The 18,128-nt window shown below is 39.2% G+C and overlaps 1 protein-coding gene across 6 annotated transcripts in view; it reads right to left on the minus strand.

Annotated features, from left to right (window-relative positions):
- The window catches only part of PIEZO2 (piezo type mechanosensitive ion channel component 2), a 360,808-nt gene that overhangs the window by 73,246 nt on the left and 269,434 nt on the right, over nt 1–18,128 (minus strand). For 4 of the 6 annotated variants that reach the window (XM_083187662.1, XM_083187660.1, XM_083187659.1 and 1 more), the window contains 7 exons: nt 16,256–16,494; nt 14,064–14,224; nt 13,369–13,545; nt 11,786–11,914; nt 9,543–9,743; nt 8,160–8,364; nt 7,919–8,020 (listed from right to left, as the gene is read on the minus strand). In XM_083187662.1, the coding sequence (XP_083043788.1) occupies nt 7,919–8,020; nt 8,160–8,364; nt 9,543–9,743; nt 11,786–11,914; nt 13,369–13,545; nt 14,064–14,224; nt 16,256–16,494 (1,214 nt within the window). Of the gene's footprint in view, nt 1–7,918; nt 8,021–8,159; nt 8,365–9,542; nt 9,744–11,785; nt 11,915–13,368; nt 13,546–14,063; nt 14,225–16,255; nt 16,495–16,794; nt 16,828–18,128 lie in introns of all 6 variants that reach the window. The other 2 variants (XM_083187658.1, XM_083187661.1) reach the window with 1 other exon arrangement.

Genomic DNA, 18,128 nt, shown 5'->3' on the forward strand with positions numbered 1-18,128 from the left:
CATTGCGAAAATTTACACAGCTACTGTTGTGAAAAAAATGTAAGTACACTATAATTCTGTTTGTGTACAACTGTGATGCAAAAAAGCTATTGACAGCATGCCAGCGAAGTCGTGCCACAAGTCTACTCCTTGTAGCACAACAAGGCTAGGGGATTGAGTTCGATAACTGGAATGAATGTATGCATATTTTGTGTACCATGCGACGCAACCCGCCAGTCTAATCTCACGTTAATAGATAGTATGTGCTGCACATAACATCTATCGAATTGCAGGAGCAATCGCAGGTGGATTTTAACCACATGAGATCGCTCTAATGCAATTGTCGGGCGGAGGGATTGCTTTCGGAAGGCATCAAGTTCGGGGAGAGAGGGCAGGAAGGAGTGCTGGCAGCATCCATTGGTGTAGCATAGCATTGTAAAGGAGTGCTGGCGGGGGTCAGCAGTGGCTGCAGATTTTGAAAAAACAGTTTAAAACACTGGGCTCTACCAGCCAATCAGCTGCATGAATTTGATGCCTCTGATTGGAAAATTCTGCCGCCACTGCAGACCCCCGCTGCCTTCCAGTGCTCCTTCACAGCACTACGCTACTCTGCAGCCTGCCACCCACCCTCTTCCAGCACCTGATGTGGCATCGCAGATGACATGAGACATTGGGTGCTGGAAGAGTGCACTTTAGGCACCATTATGATGTCACATCACATCTGATTGCATAAGTGTATGGGCACTATAAAGTTCTCAATGGGCCAGATGCACCAAGCTTCAAAAAGTGATAAAGTTAAAAACTACCAGTTCCTAACTGTCATTTTTTTATTTCAGCCTGCAATATGGACGTTAGAGGCTGCATGGCTGGTTGTTAATCATACTCCACTTTATTGTTTTTTGAAACAACACAAGCTGTGTGAGTATCAAAATATTCCAATGTCTACCCATTGAAATGCATTGTATAACGGTTGAATTTATAGTAACTGCATGTATATGCTGCCAGTGGGCATGAAGCCTGAGGTAGGTGTCTATGAGGTACAGTAAGTGCCTTTAATCTTTTATAGACCTCTTGACAAAACATGCTGGCACAATGTAAACCTTACGCAGTTTGGTAGAGTGGTACAGGTTGTGTAATGTGAGTGGTGCTTCTAACAACGTTCATTTCCCTGGTGAACTGAAGGCATCAGATTGTTTATAATGGATGTCAGATCAACTATTTAAAAAGTGAGAACATCAGGAAGCATTTTGCATGGGTACATAGAACCAGGCAGGGCATCTTTAGCATACAGGCAATCACAGTGCACCTATGTACTGTACATCTCAACGTTGTCCATCAGATATGACATACTGTATGTGTTATATTTGGCCAAAAAAATACAATCATGACAGAGTAATAAAGCAAATTTTAAACAGGCAGATAATTGGATGTCTTCCAAGTCATCTATTAAAAAACAAGTTCACCACCAGGAGACAACTATTATCCATTGTATCCAAAGATCCCAGGGAAAGAGCATCCCTAATTATCTCCAGATATGCTCCCTTTCTTGTCTAGCTTAGCCACTGTTTTTCTAGATGTACTGTAGTGTTGTTTCTGCCAAGCTCTCCTGCCGTTCCGACAGATACTGTAACAAAGGGCCTATCTATACAGTAAGCACCAGACATCATATAATTACAACTGGCCCATCTGTTAGGTCACTCATGTGACACTACTTCACTGCTCAGAAAATGGGAAAGCCATAGGTCAGTATGAGGTCTAGCTCAGATTCATGGTCTCATCAGTGTGATATGCACCACGTATCTTCATTCTGGATATTTCAGCTCTTACACAGACGCTGTAAATGTGACAACATGACCTCATCAAATTGGAGCAAGTTCTATTTTAAGTGGAGTGAAATGATTAAACTGCACTTTCAAGATATTATCCTATTCTTTTATGTTTACTTTCAAACTCTACTTTTCCCATCTACCCATAAAATCGGTTTGATTTTATTACTTCTGGAATGTTTACAATGATAATTGCGGGGCTATGGCATTGCTGTAAACGGCTAAAGATGTCTGGTGCAAAATGTATCCTGCGTACACATTACCACTATAAAACAACCATGCTCATTTTTTCATAATTTCGAAAGTAAAACAAAAAGAAAGATCTTTTAATGATTATAGGTATACACTCCACTTTTAGATTGTACAGTATGTGAAATATTTATTACATCTGCATTAAGTAGAGTAACAAAGTATACTAGTAGCTGCACCATTCATACAACAGTAGAGCTCGTAGTGATTCAAAACTGGCATCTCAAGCTGGATTACCCACCTAGTACCAGGCCTGGATTTCCTACAAGGGAAACTAGGCACCTGAATAGGGCCAAGGGGGTCCTATCCATGATCCATCACAAAGACTGGCTTCTAGTTAAATGTTTTGCAGAGGCTCAGTAATTGAGCTCGGACCATTACTAATATCACTAGTACTGGTACTGAGCATCTTATAATGTGATCCAAATTTGGTTTAAAGTCAAGGGACACACAGCTTATATAACACAATGTGCTTCCCTGGCAGTGCAATGTGATGGGTGTCTTTACTGGTATTATTTGTAGGTCACAGCAGCTGGTATGAAATATACAGTATGTACAATGTGTTTGTTTGTTTGTTTCTTTCTTTCTTTTTTTCTGTCAGCAAACAATGTATTGTATTTATTCCTGTGTCAGCCCAATGTGTACAGTACCTATCAGGGGCCAAAGTGTTTTTTTTTTCCTATCAGTGCTTTATTTTCATTCCCTTTGAGACCTATGTGTTTTATTGTTTTCTGCTATATAAGGCAGTCATGTCCATGCCTATGACAAAAAAAGAAATCCTATAGTGTATAAAAAATTTTTTTTAGAAAAAAACTCTAATGGACAGGGGGCCCAAACTGCCTGTGGCCCCAACAGGTCTAAATCCGTCTCCGCCTAGTACACAGAAGAGTAAAAGAAGTACAAACATCAGTACACACAAATACAGTTGTAATCCCAACACCGGTATGTCTTTGTATGGGACAATAATGCCAGGTATCAGTTAAATGTGCAAAATAGAGTTAATACACCTATTTTGCAAGTACAATTGGAAACATATGGTTAATCTTTAAATAAAAACCAGTATCAAGAAGAACATTCTTGATCAGAATGTTGATTTTTGCATGACTAGGTGTATGGGCGGGGGTTGCTGGCTTGTGCTTTTGAGTGGTGAGAAGGGCAAGCTGCTATTGATAACCTCAATTTACGATCCTTGGAGGACCAAGCTATTCATGGGGGAGGAACAACACACCCTCTCAGTGCACACAGTCATCACAGAGATGGTTCTTCTCTAGCAGTTATGACATTTCTCTGGCATTTCCTTGAACAGATGCAATCACATTGGATGCTCTGCTCTTTGTTAGAAACGGCTATTCTGTGAAACAGGCTCGACGCCCTGCTATTCTTTATTAAAGGAGACAGATTAATAAGAAAGCAGGCAAATACAATAACACATAAGGTGCCCATACACAGTCCGATGCAGCGGTTCCGTTTTGTACTTTGAGATACGCGCTCCCGCGGCATCTCATCTTAGAGTACAAAAAGTATGTGCTGCACATACTTTTTGTACTTGCTTTTCATCGCATTGCTTGCACAAGGCATGCGATGCGTGCTATATAAGTATAAAACCGATCCGATAAACGGACCGTGTATGGGGGCCTAAAGACCGGCACAAGAAGGTATTTTATCTGAATTTATATTATAAAGCTATGTTTTACTTGGTTTAGTGATGCTACATACTGTAGTACCTTTTCTTTTATTTATTTATTATATTTCTTTTTCTTTTTGTAAAAAGTATTTATTTCCAAGGTCATAAAAAAAACATGAAGAGTAAGTTAAAAAGTTGATATAGCAACCATAACAATTTGGGCAGTACGGATGGTGTAATGGTTAGCATTACTGCCTCACAGCACTGAGGTCATGGGTTCTATTCCCACCATGGCTCTAACTGTGCAGAGCGTGTGTGTGTGTGTGTGTGTGTGTGTGTGTATAAAAATGTGTTAGGGATTGTCAATTTATTAATTACCAGTTATTTATACAGCGCACACATATTCTCTGTATAGCGCTGCAGAATATGTGTGCACTGTATAAATAACTGGTAATTAATAAATGACAACGATCAAGGCAGTTTATGCAAAATAGCTGCAGAACCATCTAAAATATCGGTACTTATGTAGTATCTGGACGGCCGATTTTTTGATTGTATGCCTTAACTTAAGGCATACAATCAGATGCGATGCGATAATCGCATAGCATGCAACCAAATTCATTGTAAAAATGGTCTTGTTCATTTCCCTACTATCCAAGTGGGCATGGAGTTGGATATAAACCTGTGGCGAGCGAAGCGAGCCACCGAGCCCGAAGCGTGGTGAGCGCAGCGAGCCCCGCGAGGGGACGCAGATTATTTAAAATGTATTCCATGTCACCAAAACAATCTGCTGCGCTCGCCACGCTTCGGGTTTGGTGGCTCGCTTCGCTCGCCACAGGTTTGTTTCCAACTCCATGCCCACTTGGATAGTAGGGAAATGAACAAGACCATTTTTACAATGAATCCTATGGAAAATCGGGTCCTTCGCAGTGCATCGCATGCGATTTGGTCGGATGCGATGCGATCGACCCGATTTCAAAATCGGGCATCCAGGTACTACAGAAGTACCAAAATATCAGACTGCCAGGGTTTTTATCTCTGTAGAGCAGGCTTGTCTAAACTGTGGCCGTCCAGCTGTTGTGAAACTACACATCCCAGCATGCCTTGCCATAGTTTTAGCATTCCCTAATAGCAAAATTGCGGCAAGGCATGATGGGACTTGTAGTTTCACAACAGCTGGAGGGCCATAGTTTGGACATCCCTGCTGTAGAGAGTACAGTACATAGCACTCTCTCTCTATTACCTGTATTTGCCATATTCTGGGCGAGATTTAGTGGGTTTACCGTTTTTGAGAAAATGCGATTTTCTCTCAAATCGCCCTATATTGCCGTTTTTTAAAATCACATTTTTGCCGCGAATTCGCATATTTAATGAGGTGTGTATTCCGGCATGAAAAGTGCAAGAAAGTGCGAGAAAGTGTGATTTTCGGGATGAAAAGTGCGATTTTTTAGTCATGAAAAGGTGCGATTTTGGTAAAATGTGCGATTTTGTGATAAAAAATAAAAAATTGGCGTGAGGTCCCCCCTCCTGTTGAGCAGGACCTGGTTCCAAAAATACGGGGGACAAAATGCGTAGGGGTCCCCGTATTTCTGAAACCAGCCCCGGACTCTTGGACCGGTCCTGGTTCCAAAAATACGGGGGACAAAAAATCTGGGGGTCCCCCGTATTTTGAAACCAGCACCGGGCTCCAACAGCCCGCAGTGTCATGCCACAGCCAGGGGACACTTTTTAGATAAGGTCTCCCGGCCGTACCATGAGCACCGTGGCTGGTCAGCCTTGGACGGGGTACCTGGAGGAGTGGGGACCCCCCCAATAAAGGGGTCCCCCCCCAGGCTTTACCCGTCCAGGGCTGAAGCCTGGGGCTGTCACCGGCGTCCCTGGCCATTGGACGCCGGCCTGATATGGTTAAAGTCACATTCCTAACATTGCTTAATACAGGAGAACTACAAGTGCCAGCAGACCTCCCCCGCATGCTGGGACTTGGAGAACCACAAGTCCCAGCATGCAGGGCATTAATGGGCCCTCTGGGACTTGGTAAATAAAACACACACACAGAAAAGTAAAACTTTATTACATACACATCCATACACTTCAATTTTACACCAATAATACTTACTGATCCTGGATCCAGCGCTGGTCTCCCTTCTGCAGCAGAGCCGGCTCCCCCCGCACTGACAGCGGGGACAACCTGCTTTCTCCGATGCAGCTAACAGCTTCTGTCGCGTTGTCCCAGCGCAACAGAGGCTGAGAGTGTCTCTGGCTTATGTGTCTCCATGGAGACGCATAGCCCAGCCAATCAGGGCTGAGCTATGCGTCTCCATGGAGACGCATCGCCCAATCACGCTCTCAGCCTCTGTTGCGCTGGGACAATGCGACAGAAGCTGTTAGCTGCATCGGAGAAAGCCGGTTGTCCCCGCTGTCAGTGCGGGGGGAGCCGGCTCTGCTGCAGAAGGGAGACCAGCGCTGGATGTATGGTATATATTAGTTGGGAGGACAATATATTTCATTGTGAATCTCTTAACACATTTCCAGGTACTCTATATATTGTATATGAGGGCTCACAGTGTTCCCCAAGAATAGTGCTTTCACACATTTTCTTTTATTTATCACAAATCTTTTTTTCACATTCATTACCTTATACAGAGAATGTCCTAAATGACAGAAATGTACCAAATCAATGGGGGCGTTACACAGTGGGCAGTATTCAATGAAAATATTGACGACGTGCAGCGAATCCTGTTTAGGATTCGCTGCACAGTCGCCACTGCCCGCCGTGTTCCGGAGCCTCGCTGTCCCCAGTATTCAACGAGTCAGGGGCTCGCTGCCCCTGACCGATGAATTTTACCTTGCAGGGAGCCTGAGGACGGTGGCAGGCAGGGAGATGGAAGTCTCCCTGCCTGTCCCAGAACGTTTGTGGGGGGGAGGTGGGCTCCCCGGGAGCCAGGCAGCACAGGCTGCCCCCCGGGATAGACAGCAGGGGACCGGGTATTCACTGCACCCGATCGTGCATATGTAACGATCGGGTGCAGTGAATATATGAATATCTAATGAGCGGCTCGGCTGCCGGCCCCCTGCTGGCTGCTCTGTGTAAAAAAAAAAAGATTTTTTTTTTAAATTAAATATATATTCATGTGCTGTAAGCACATGAATAAATATAGCATGTCCCTTCTCAGAATAAAATTCCTGATTTTTTTGGCACCAAATGTAAAAAACTAAACAATTTATTTTAAAAGTTCACATTCCACTTCACCATAAAAAGATAGCGATTGCTACACGGTGAAGCATGGCGATAATAACCTTGAAATGTATTCGCCATCTGGTCATTGAATAGGGTGATTCACCGTTTTAGTCAAAAAATCGCCTTACAGCACAAAATCACCGTAGAACATGGCGAATCAGCCTCATTGAATACTGCCCAGTATCTCTCCTGCTAGGCTTCCTCCTGGTTGAATTTAGGGTGCTTGCACACTAACAGCAGGTGTGTTTTTTACTGTATAGCAAGAATCTAATGTCATGGAGTCCACTATAGAGATCCATCAGTTCTTAAGCACCAAAAGGGTGCTATGTTAGCTCCACCAGAACTTTGCTCACTTTGAACAATTGTGCTTAAACCTTCGTACCCCATTACACTCCATTTCCCAGTTATACACATGCTCCTCTATGTTAACTTCTATACCAGCAAAGAACAGCAAACCTAAGGCGGTGGGATAGGTATTATTCATAATCAGGGAAGTGAATGAACTACCAGGCTCCCTCAGTGAATCAGCCGATGGATGATGTGTTGGGGCTCCAGTGGGCACGTGCGAGATCTTGCTACTAACGCGAGATCTCAGATGCAGCCCAACTTTCAAACACCCATCTCATCTCCTTTCAGCTTCTTAAAACACCCATAATGTAAACTGCATAAGTGCCTATAAGTGCAAGGGGCAGGTCCCTATATATATGATAGCCATGAGTAAATTTACTGAGATGGGAATTCTATTGAAAAATGGGATGTTGCTCTTTTGCAACCAATCAGATTATATTTATTTTGCATCTTCTAAAAGATAAAAGATACCCTCTGATTGGTTGCTATGGGCAACATCCCATCTTGAATAGTAATCCCATTTTAGTAAATGTACCCCTTTAAACAACAACAATTGATTGAACATAGGGCATGACACTATTTACTGCATCTGATTCCAGATGTATTCTATTAAGTGATAGCAGGACAAATGTTATACCAATACTGTATACTTACAGACGAGAAATAAAGGATTAGGTCTCACAATGAAGTCTGGAAAATACAGCCATTTTATTATATTGGAGTTAAATTTGGCCCCATGGTGTCTCCACGGATAGTCTGAAAACATAGAAAAAGAAACATTTAAAAACAATTATTTCTAGGCTAGCTTGGCAAAGTACATCTCATTATGTTCTTTTACAGAATATATAACTTAGCTATTTTTTTTTTCTTCTGTGAATAAAATATGTTTTTTTACCTGTACATGGAGCAGGAGGAATGCCAATACATATGAAATACTGGAATGTAATAATACAGGCAAGGAAGCAGCAATATCTGTGCCAGATTTCTGCAATTGCTTTTCTCCTGCGTCTGTACAATACGGCAAACAGCCAAAATGCATGGATCATGGCAAAGAAATCCATCCTCTGACCAATTACATTAACAGAAAGCAAGAAGCAGGTCTGTGTGAAGAAAGATAGAAAATATAAGGTTAGCAGAAAGCAAAGAGGACAATTGTGTATTATTTATTGAACTTATTTGTTTTTTCAGTGCCAGATGTTTTTAGGGTATGCTAGTTAAACTGAGGTGTATACTGTACATTTCCAAAATTCCCTGTGTGAAATCATGATATCATCTTAATTATTAGATCTTGTATTTTAAAACTTTGACAAATAGAGACAACATTATTGGGGTGATGTATCAATGTGGAGAGAGATAAAGGGCCTAATTCTAACCTGATCACAGGACAAGTTTGTTCTCAAAATGGACAAAACCATGTGCACTGCATATGTAGCAAATGTAATATGTGCAAAGAGAGTTAGATTTTGGTGAGTTATTCTGTTTCTGTGCTGGGTAAATATTAGCTGCTTTATTATTACAATGCAAGATGTTTCGCCTAGGCAAAAAAAATGTCATTAATTGAATACCCCCATAATTCTGGATGAGAGAATGGTAACTTCAGACTTCAGAGGGGTGAAACCAGAATTTTGACATTATTCTTTTGAAAACATGTGAGCATAAATATTAAGTTTCTTCATCACTCTAATGTAGACCATACATTGGGTATGACTCGTTGACGGTCAGGTTCCCGACGGTCAGTATACCAATAACGGAATCCTGGCCAACAATATAACGGGGGGAGCGCAAAAAATCCCCTTGCAGGCTCACTGAGCTCACTATGATGCGGGCTTGTGAATCGTTTGCTCGCCACAGGTTCTATTTTCCCTCTATGGGGGTCATGGATCCCCACAAGGGAGAATAGCCACTATTGGTCAGGATCATTAATGTTGGGCAGTTAAACAGTCTGGATTTTGGTATACCGACTGACGGCAAGTCACCTGGCACCCAATACATTAGGGTTGCATTTCCAAGTTCCAATATGCCGGCCAAAAATGGCTATTGATAATTGGTGAATTGGGAGATTCTGCATGCTAAAAATGTTCGATTTAGCCGATCTTGATAATTTGTGGTCTGGATCGAAAAAAAAAGTGAAATCCATTCTGACACATATCATATTTGCAGCAATCAGTTGCAGATGTATGGACAAGATTACAACACCCTAATAAAATCTTTCATTTATTTGTCAGTGAAAAATGTCTAAATCTAGCATTAATCTGGAAAATCGTATTTAATGTCTTACCTCCATACCAAATTTGTAGAAAAAATAGTTTATGAAATACTTGGCACAATTAATGAGTCCATCATCCAAGTGCTGTCTCGTGATATCATGAAATATTGTCTTTGTGACTGGTGCTGTTAGATTGTTTCGGCACCTGTAATATTCCTGATGCCTATAAATGGTCACTTCGAAAGCTAATATGAACAACATGAGTAAATTATTCTGTAATGAGAAGAAAGGGAACATTTACACATGGACTTGTGCTGAGCTTCACTCCAGCCCCCTCACACAATTACAGAGTATGTATCATTTTTCAGAATGGATCCAATCCACAGATCTACAGTGTCTGGACTGACAGTCAATAGGTCAACACCAAAAGGTTGACATGCAATAGGTCGAGAGAGTCAAAAGGTCGACAGAGACAAAAAGTGGGCAGGGTACTCAAAAGATCAAAATGAAAAAGGTTGACATGAAAAAACGGAGACACATGAGTATTTTAATTTTATTTTTTGGGACTTTTTCATACTTTATTACCCACATGGACTACAATTGAGAAGGTAAAGTGTGCCGAGCGAAGCGGAAAACAAGGCACCAGGCGTGAAGGGTACTTGTTACAATAATTGGGGGTCCATGTTGATAGGTGTTGACATTGCCTCAAAAAATGTGAAAGGTCATGTCAACCTTTTCATGTGTCTACCTTTTTCATGCCAACCTTTTGACGTCAACCTATTGCATATTGACCTCTTTGGTGTTGACCTGTTGACTGTCTATCTAGACACTGTGGAGGAAATTTACTAAGATGGGAGTTCTATTTCACATGGGATGTTGCTATGGGCAACCAATCAGCTACTATCTATTATCTTCTAGAAGGTGCTAAATAAATAAAAGGTAGATTCTGATTGGTTGCTCATAGCAACATCCCATGTTATATAGAACTCCCATCTTAGTAAATTTCCCCCTATCTATGTAATAATCCACATCCTTTCAGAATTAAACTCCATGTTTTGATAAATCAGTGAGTGAATGTCCCATCTCCTACCACAAGTGACCTCATTCAGAGGATTATTTATAATAACAACGAATATCTTAAACATGGGGACTCTACATACCTCTTTTTGTTACATCTGCACATAGGTTATAATACAGAACCTAGCTGGAAGTTACACTAATTAAAAAGACAACTATGAGTAAATGGATGGGGCGCTGGGGTGAAGCTAATCACAACCAGAAAGAATCAAATCAAGCAGTGCTAATTGTAAGATGTTTTTTACTTAAGCAATATGCACACATAATACAATACAATTAAATAATAATAGCCAGTTCCTCTAAAATATTATAAATAAATGAAATCTCAGTTATATATACTCTCATTTCTGAGTGTTATTAACACTTATGCCATTATAACAAATTCTCTTAACCAGTATACAAAGCAGTTGCTAAAGGACTCATTCCTCCACATGAATGAATTATAACGGCATTTATCTTATTAACACACAGAAATGAGAGTATATACTGTATAACTGAGACTAAACATTTGAGTAATAATTTCTAGTAACTAGCCGGTATTTTTATTATTTTTTAATTGTATTGTACACGTGTATTGTACATATCATATATTTTCATTATAGAGTATAATACATTAATGTTTGCTATTGTCTGTTATTGTAAAATTGACATATAAGTGTGATCCTGCATATATGAGTTTATTCATGTCATATATATATATATATATATATATATATATATATATATATATATATATATACTAAGTATGGCAGATGAGGGGTAAGTTAAGCATGTTATGTCAGGTAGTACCGATAAACAGACTTTACTGGTATACAGCTATTGCAAAGGTGGAGCAGAATACTTTGGGTAAAAAGTAGCCAAATTTTACTCTTGCATTTACAAGACATCATTAGTAAATTAGTAGATTCTACTTCTCACTTATTTAACACTTTCTCGGATATAATATTAATATGCTGAAAAACTTACAGTACTGATAAGTATTCTGAACACTGTTCTACATATAATGTAACTTACAATGCTACAGTTACTGAAATAGCTCAGTGATTCAATTGTTGAGAGTTGGTGCAACGTTTTACATACAATGATCACACATGTCTAAACTGTGCAAATACTGGATGCTAAAGGCCAGAACTGTGAATAGGGTAAGGCAAAAGCCCAGGCAATCAAAAATACATAATTGAGCAAAGACACCTACTGTATATAAAAGATACAGTATGCTATATAGAAAAGTAAATTACCCGTAAGTAAGAAAGTAGTGGTATAGACTTCCTTAGTCCTACCCATCCGGATGGATCAATTGGACCACTGTACAGAAGTGAATTCTCAAGTTCTGTATTACTGATCACATTTGTTTGATTGGGCAGAGGCTAAAATAGATAAAGACAGTGAAATAATACACAACATACTATAGATGAATACTGCATTTCTATGTGCCGAGCCTTTTTTTTTATGAAAACAAAACTTTCCTTTTACATTGTTAGTCTTATGTTATCTTGCATTCAGGTACAGTTAATCATGCAGCTGAGGATATTTTCAGTACCGGTAAATCATTCTTTACTATACAAAGAGAATCTATTTACTGCCCTAGCATGAAACAGCTGCAATGTTCCCATTTCCAATGGGAACAATGCCCTTCCCATTTTTGTGACCTCATATCTCTCAACTGCCTGGAAAGTTCTTTGTTTTGCCTAAATCCCTAATTTATAGAGTTGGCCCTGAGGTAATGGATCAGAGATGTAGCATTTTTTTTTTATATTATCAAACTACCACATCGGCATCAGGCATGGTTATAAGAACCAGAAATAATTCAGTTAGTCTATTGCAATCAGCCAGTAACGGACATATTTTCTCATAGCTTTTCCTCACACCAAGTTCCGTTATGATTCATCTGCAACTTTGGGGGGTATTCAATATGGGATTCCAACTGTTGGAACATCCCGACAGTTGGAATCCTGGGCCGTTTTTTGTCAGCTCACCTGCAGATTGACAGGTGGAACTGAATATTCTGTCTGTCGAGTGATGAAAAAATGGTCATTTTGGCAAAAACTACCATGGATTGTTGTGAAACATCCACAGCCGTTTCCATCAAAACAGATCCGACTTGTATTAAAGTTGGATCTTTTTTGTCCAAATCTGCCTACAAATTTTTGAAAATGGCAGCATTGAATAGGTGGTGGCTGCTATTTCCCCTGTCGGAAATAGCGGCCGACATTGAATACCGCCCTTTGTATGAGTCTCAAACTAATTCCGCAGCCGCAGCGCCATTAGTACACTATGATGCAAATAAGGTTCAATTTTTACAGATAAAGGGGTCTATGTACTAAGCCCTGTAGAGAGATAAAGTGGATGGAGATAAAGTAACAGTCAACCAACTCCTGTCATGTTACAGGCTGTGTTTGAAAAATGGCACTTAGGTGCTTGCTGGTTAGAATTTTATCTCCAAGGCTTAGTACATAAACCTCAAAGTCACTATTATACAACTGTCAGTGAGGCTCGGTTGTGCCGAGTGTATCTCCACGTATGAAGTATTTAGGCTAAGTGTATGAAACATATATGAAGCACATGAAAAACATGTTAAACATGAATCAATAAAGCAGGCATTAGTATTCACAGATATATATTCATTTTCCAAGTACATATCAGTGAACAAGACCTCATCGTTCTTTAAGTTCATCTTTTAAGTTCAAAATGTCTTTTGTTGTTTTTTTTAAATAAATATTGCATCTTTTGACTCTTCAAATGATGTTACTAAAGGGCTGCAAAACTTATTTACAGTACTGATAAGTATTCTGAACACTGTTCTACATATAATGTAACTTACCATGCTACAGTTACTGGAATAGCTCAGTGGTTCAATGGTCGAGAGTTGGTACAACATTTTACATACAATGATCACACATGTCCAGACTGTGCAAACACTGGATGCTAAAGGCCGGAACTGGGAATAGGGTAAGGCAAAAGCCCAGGCGATCAAAAATACATAATTGAGCAAAGACACCTATATAGAAAAGAAGATAATGTGCTCATTATTAGGCTAATCATACAATTCATAGTAGAAATCAGAATTTACTGCTTGACATGTTATACATAGTGTAATGTGTACACAATTTAAAACCTGGAAGAAACGCTTTCTCAGAGAACGAACAAAATATACTATTGCGTATTTTGGGTTACAATGCAACAGCTATTTAAACTTTATATGTTGATACAGATTGCACTTTTTTCATTAAATCAGATTTTTATTGATTAGAAGGACCTGCAAAATACAAGGCAAGGAAATGCTTGAGAAAATGGTACAATTTTAACAGTTGCAAATAAACAATCAGTACGAACACAGTAGTAGATAATCAGTGGACACAAATTTATGTAAAACGCAACAAAGAAAAAAGGAAGGAGGGGGAAATGGTTGACATGCAAAAATTCAACACAGAAATGATTAGGTTTGTCTTATTGGTCAATAATATACATACATATTCCATTTTTAATACAGATTATAGATAAAACAAAATGCCATACCTCTCTCACAGTCACCCAAATGATGTATGAAGAAACTATTTTTATTATGTGAAGTTCCAGAACCCACCAGGCAAAGAGTTGTAATTTATGGAAATATTCCAAAAACTTTAGGAATAGGACTGTCAGACGGTCAATGACTAAGTGCCATTTATTTCTGGACTCTGAATTAAAGTGAAATCAAATGTCATTAATAGGTCATTTGCATAATTTCCCCGAAAACACATTTTTATTTATAATAATACAAGCATATTTTTATAATGCACAAAATAGCATATTCAATTCTGCGGGGGATTTTTTGCAGATCTTGCAACTAATTTGCAATTACTGTGCGTACAGTATGTACTCACCCAGAACCCATGGGGCGGAGGGGAAGAAAAATACGCCCACAGAACACCTGACCTCACCTGTTGTATTCCAGCCACTTCTCTTGCTGCTGTGCCTGACTGCCACATGCTGCACACTGAATGGGAAATACACACCTCACAGATAACACACACACCACATACACACTGACTGATAAATTGACACTAGCAGGTGGGGTCTCACACACACACACACACACACACACGGGCATACACTCACATTTACATGGACACACACACCCTGACAGGGAGTTACACACACGAGGGGTCTCACACACACACACACACACACACACACACACACACACACACACACACACTGATAAGGAGTCTCACACACATCTCACACACAATTCTTATACATTACTTTGGATGTCATGGGGAGGAAGGGGTTCAATGGGTTGCAGTACAATTCAGTATCATTCCCATTAAAATAACAATTTAAGAAAAAAATTACACTTGTTGTGGGGCTGTGAGAAAAAAAACCACAGTGATTTCTCTAGAAATCATTGCGGCCCAATTCTCTTATTAAGTTGAATATGCCCATATACTGTACATTAGTATCTTTTCTGGGTAAAGGACTTTCTAACTTTTGGAGAACCACATTGAATATCCAATAAAGCACCTTCTCACTAAGCAGCATAAATTATTTATTTTTCCTGTCTAATTTTCTGATTTTTTTTGAATACTGGGTTATCTGATAACCAATTTATGCCGTAAAAAATTCTGAAGACTGGAGAAGTGGACAAGTGGAGAATTTGCTTATAGTAACCAGCCAACTTCTACCTAGCATTTATTATGTACATTTTATAAAATGAAATGTAGACGCTAATTGGTTGCTTTGGGTAAGAAGCTGATTGGTTGCTTTGGGTAACTTCTCCACTCTAAGGATGGATTGTGGTGCCAAGCTACCCCCAAATGTTATTATTATTCATTTATAAGCCCTAATTTGGTGTTTTTCTGCCTGTAAATATAATAATAGAAAAGCCATAAGTAATGACATTTCCTTTTATTTTTTATTATGTACACTTTTACTAAGTAGGACATTTTACATGGGCCACCGTTATCAGATCATTTTTAACTTACAGTATAAAAACAAAATAGTGCCGCCCCAGGAAGTGGCACATCGTGCCTCATGTACATAATGGGAGATTACTATTGCTTCACTTTTTAGAAGGCTTGATACATCTTCACATGATGCCTTTAACAGAAGTATTTTCACCTATCATTATACTGTATGTCATATTTAATATAAAGTAAAATATAACTATATTCAGTGCGTGGCAAACAGTGGATATGGGACCTTATTCTGGTCCACAGGCAACACTGTAAAATTTGCAGCATTGCGTGTGAATAAAACACTGCCCGCCGCTCGCACAGCCATAGACTAGAGATGGGTTTATCTTGACAGGAGCCTATAACCAGGCAAAGAAACTCGGTGCAGCAGCGGCAGTACAGACTGCGCACTGCCAAGATGGCGCAGCAACTAGTCTACTCTACTGAAGAAGCTAGCGGACTTGAAGGCGGGGCTCAGGGCATCACGCAGGGAAGCATGTCATACACAAGGGGCTGGCACACTGATGCATTGCACTGCGTCAGGTCCTTGTGCAAAATATTTCCAAAGATTCAAAGTCTTGTCTAGTGCACACCAGATGATAGCTTTCTTGTCTATACAAATTATTTTTAGATAACAATCTATAGCCAAAAAATGGTTGAGAAATGTACTTTTATGTGCAGGACAGATAAAGATAAATATTAACTTATGCGTCACTAAATTATTGCAAATTTGTTATCATGTCTAGAAGGGAAATAACATTGCTTCACCAATACCTGTAGTTTCCTCCTCTTCGGACTCATCTTCTTCTGCCTCCTCCTTCTCATCCTCCTCTTCATCATCAGTATACCCTCCACCTTTGTCATCTCTTTTCTGCCATTCATCCGCTGATTCCTGTTCCTTATGTTGTGCATACACTTCTAGCTGTTTTTCCTGCTTCTCTTCTAGCATTTCCGCCTCTGAAGTTAAGTTCATCATGGTTAAATCAGGCAAGCTTCCTTCTGGGTGCACCAATCTGAGGGTTAAATATATGTCTTAGTTGCCTATTTTCCAGCCATCTTGGAATAAATAATCTTGGCCAAACAAAAATAGAAGTACTGTACAGTATTTATATATCATTCCTATTTTGAGTATAAAAACAAGGAAGGCTATGAGTTATGTACGGGTGGTTTTATATGCAATGTTGTACTCAGAGTGGTTTTGACACTTAAACTTGATATTTTCCCCATGAGAGAAAATAGTCAGAGTTTAAGAGGTAGAAGCATGAAATGACAGCATGTCAACCAGGCGCATTTCATTGCTTCACAGCACTTACTCATTTTGCTGCATTGGAATTTTTTTCTTGATGCTGCTCAAGAGCAATTAAAACAGAAAGAGAAAAGGAATATGAGAATAGAAGATGTAAAGGGATGCTTTATAAAATAAGTCATGCAGCTTAACAACTTAGATAGAAAGTATCTATCGACTACTACAGTAACTATTAGGACATGCATTGTGATTATAATGAAATTAGTTGTGAATGCAAAAAGATTTCACAAGTTTTAGAATTGAAAAATACAGAATATCATAGACCTTTTTTAATATTGCATGCACAATGTAGTGTATCGATTCAGGGTGTACACAGAACTGACCATAGCACGCTGTTATGTTAGTTAGTTAGTTAGTTACATGTATTATGCAGTTCAAATGCATAAAACTTGTATTTCCCAATTACACATTTTTACACAAAGGTCCAAAAAGGATTAAAATCTATGAAGAGATATATGTAATAGGGTGAGATATTCAGAAAGTGAGAGATTTGGTAAGAAATCTCCAGGTGTTTTTTAAAACGGCAATCATTTACTCTGCACAGCCAGTTTGATTTTGAAGTGTAAATGATTACACTTCAAAATCAAACTGGCTGTGCAGAGTAAATGATTGCCGCTTTAAAAAACACCTGGAGATTTGTTACCAAATCTCTCACTTTCTGAATCTCTCATCCTATTACATTTCACCCATGATGTTTTAAGCATTTAAAATCTCTTTAGATTCTCCAAAAATCTAAAATGTAGTATATTGTCGTTTTCCTTTTGGGACCTAGTGGCAAGTGGATTTTCTGGATTTGCTGCAAATGAATGCAATATGATTTACAAAATTATCATTTATAACCTGTAAATATAACACACACACATACATATACAGTATATAAATTATATATACACACACACACACACACACACACACACACACACACACACACACACACACGTATTAGAGAATAAAATGAAGCGCTCATAGTGCAAGCATCCATAAAACAATGTTTATTACAACACACATGATAAAAGGTTTTGGATCACATACCACAACAAGCAGTTCAAATCACCGCAATCAGAACAGCATGAATAATTGCACAATACTTTTACCATTGGAGCTGGTTATACTCTTTCCTGGTCTCTTTGTCTCTGTGGTAGTAATGCTAGGCCATGTTCCTATGCGTTTCGTCACTCAGAAATTAGTCATGCTGTTCTGATTGCAGTGATCTGAGCTGCATGTTGCAGTACATGATTCAAATCATGTGTGCTGCAATAAACATTGTTTTATGGATGCTTGCACTATTTTATGGATGCTTGCTACATTTTATTTCTCTAAATTTGTATGCCTGTGGAATTC

The sequence above is a fragment of the Crinia signifera genome, chromosome 5 (assembly GCF_055691185.1).
Source record: "Crinia signifera chromosome 5, ASM5569118v1, whole genome shotgun sequence".
Lineage (NCBI taxonomy): Eukaryota > Metazoa > Chordata > Amphibia > Anura > Myobatrachidae > Crinia > Crinia signifera.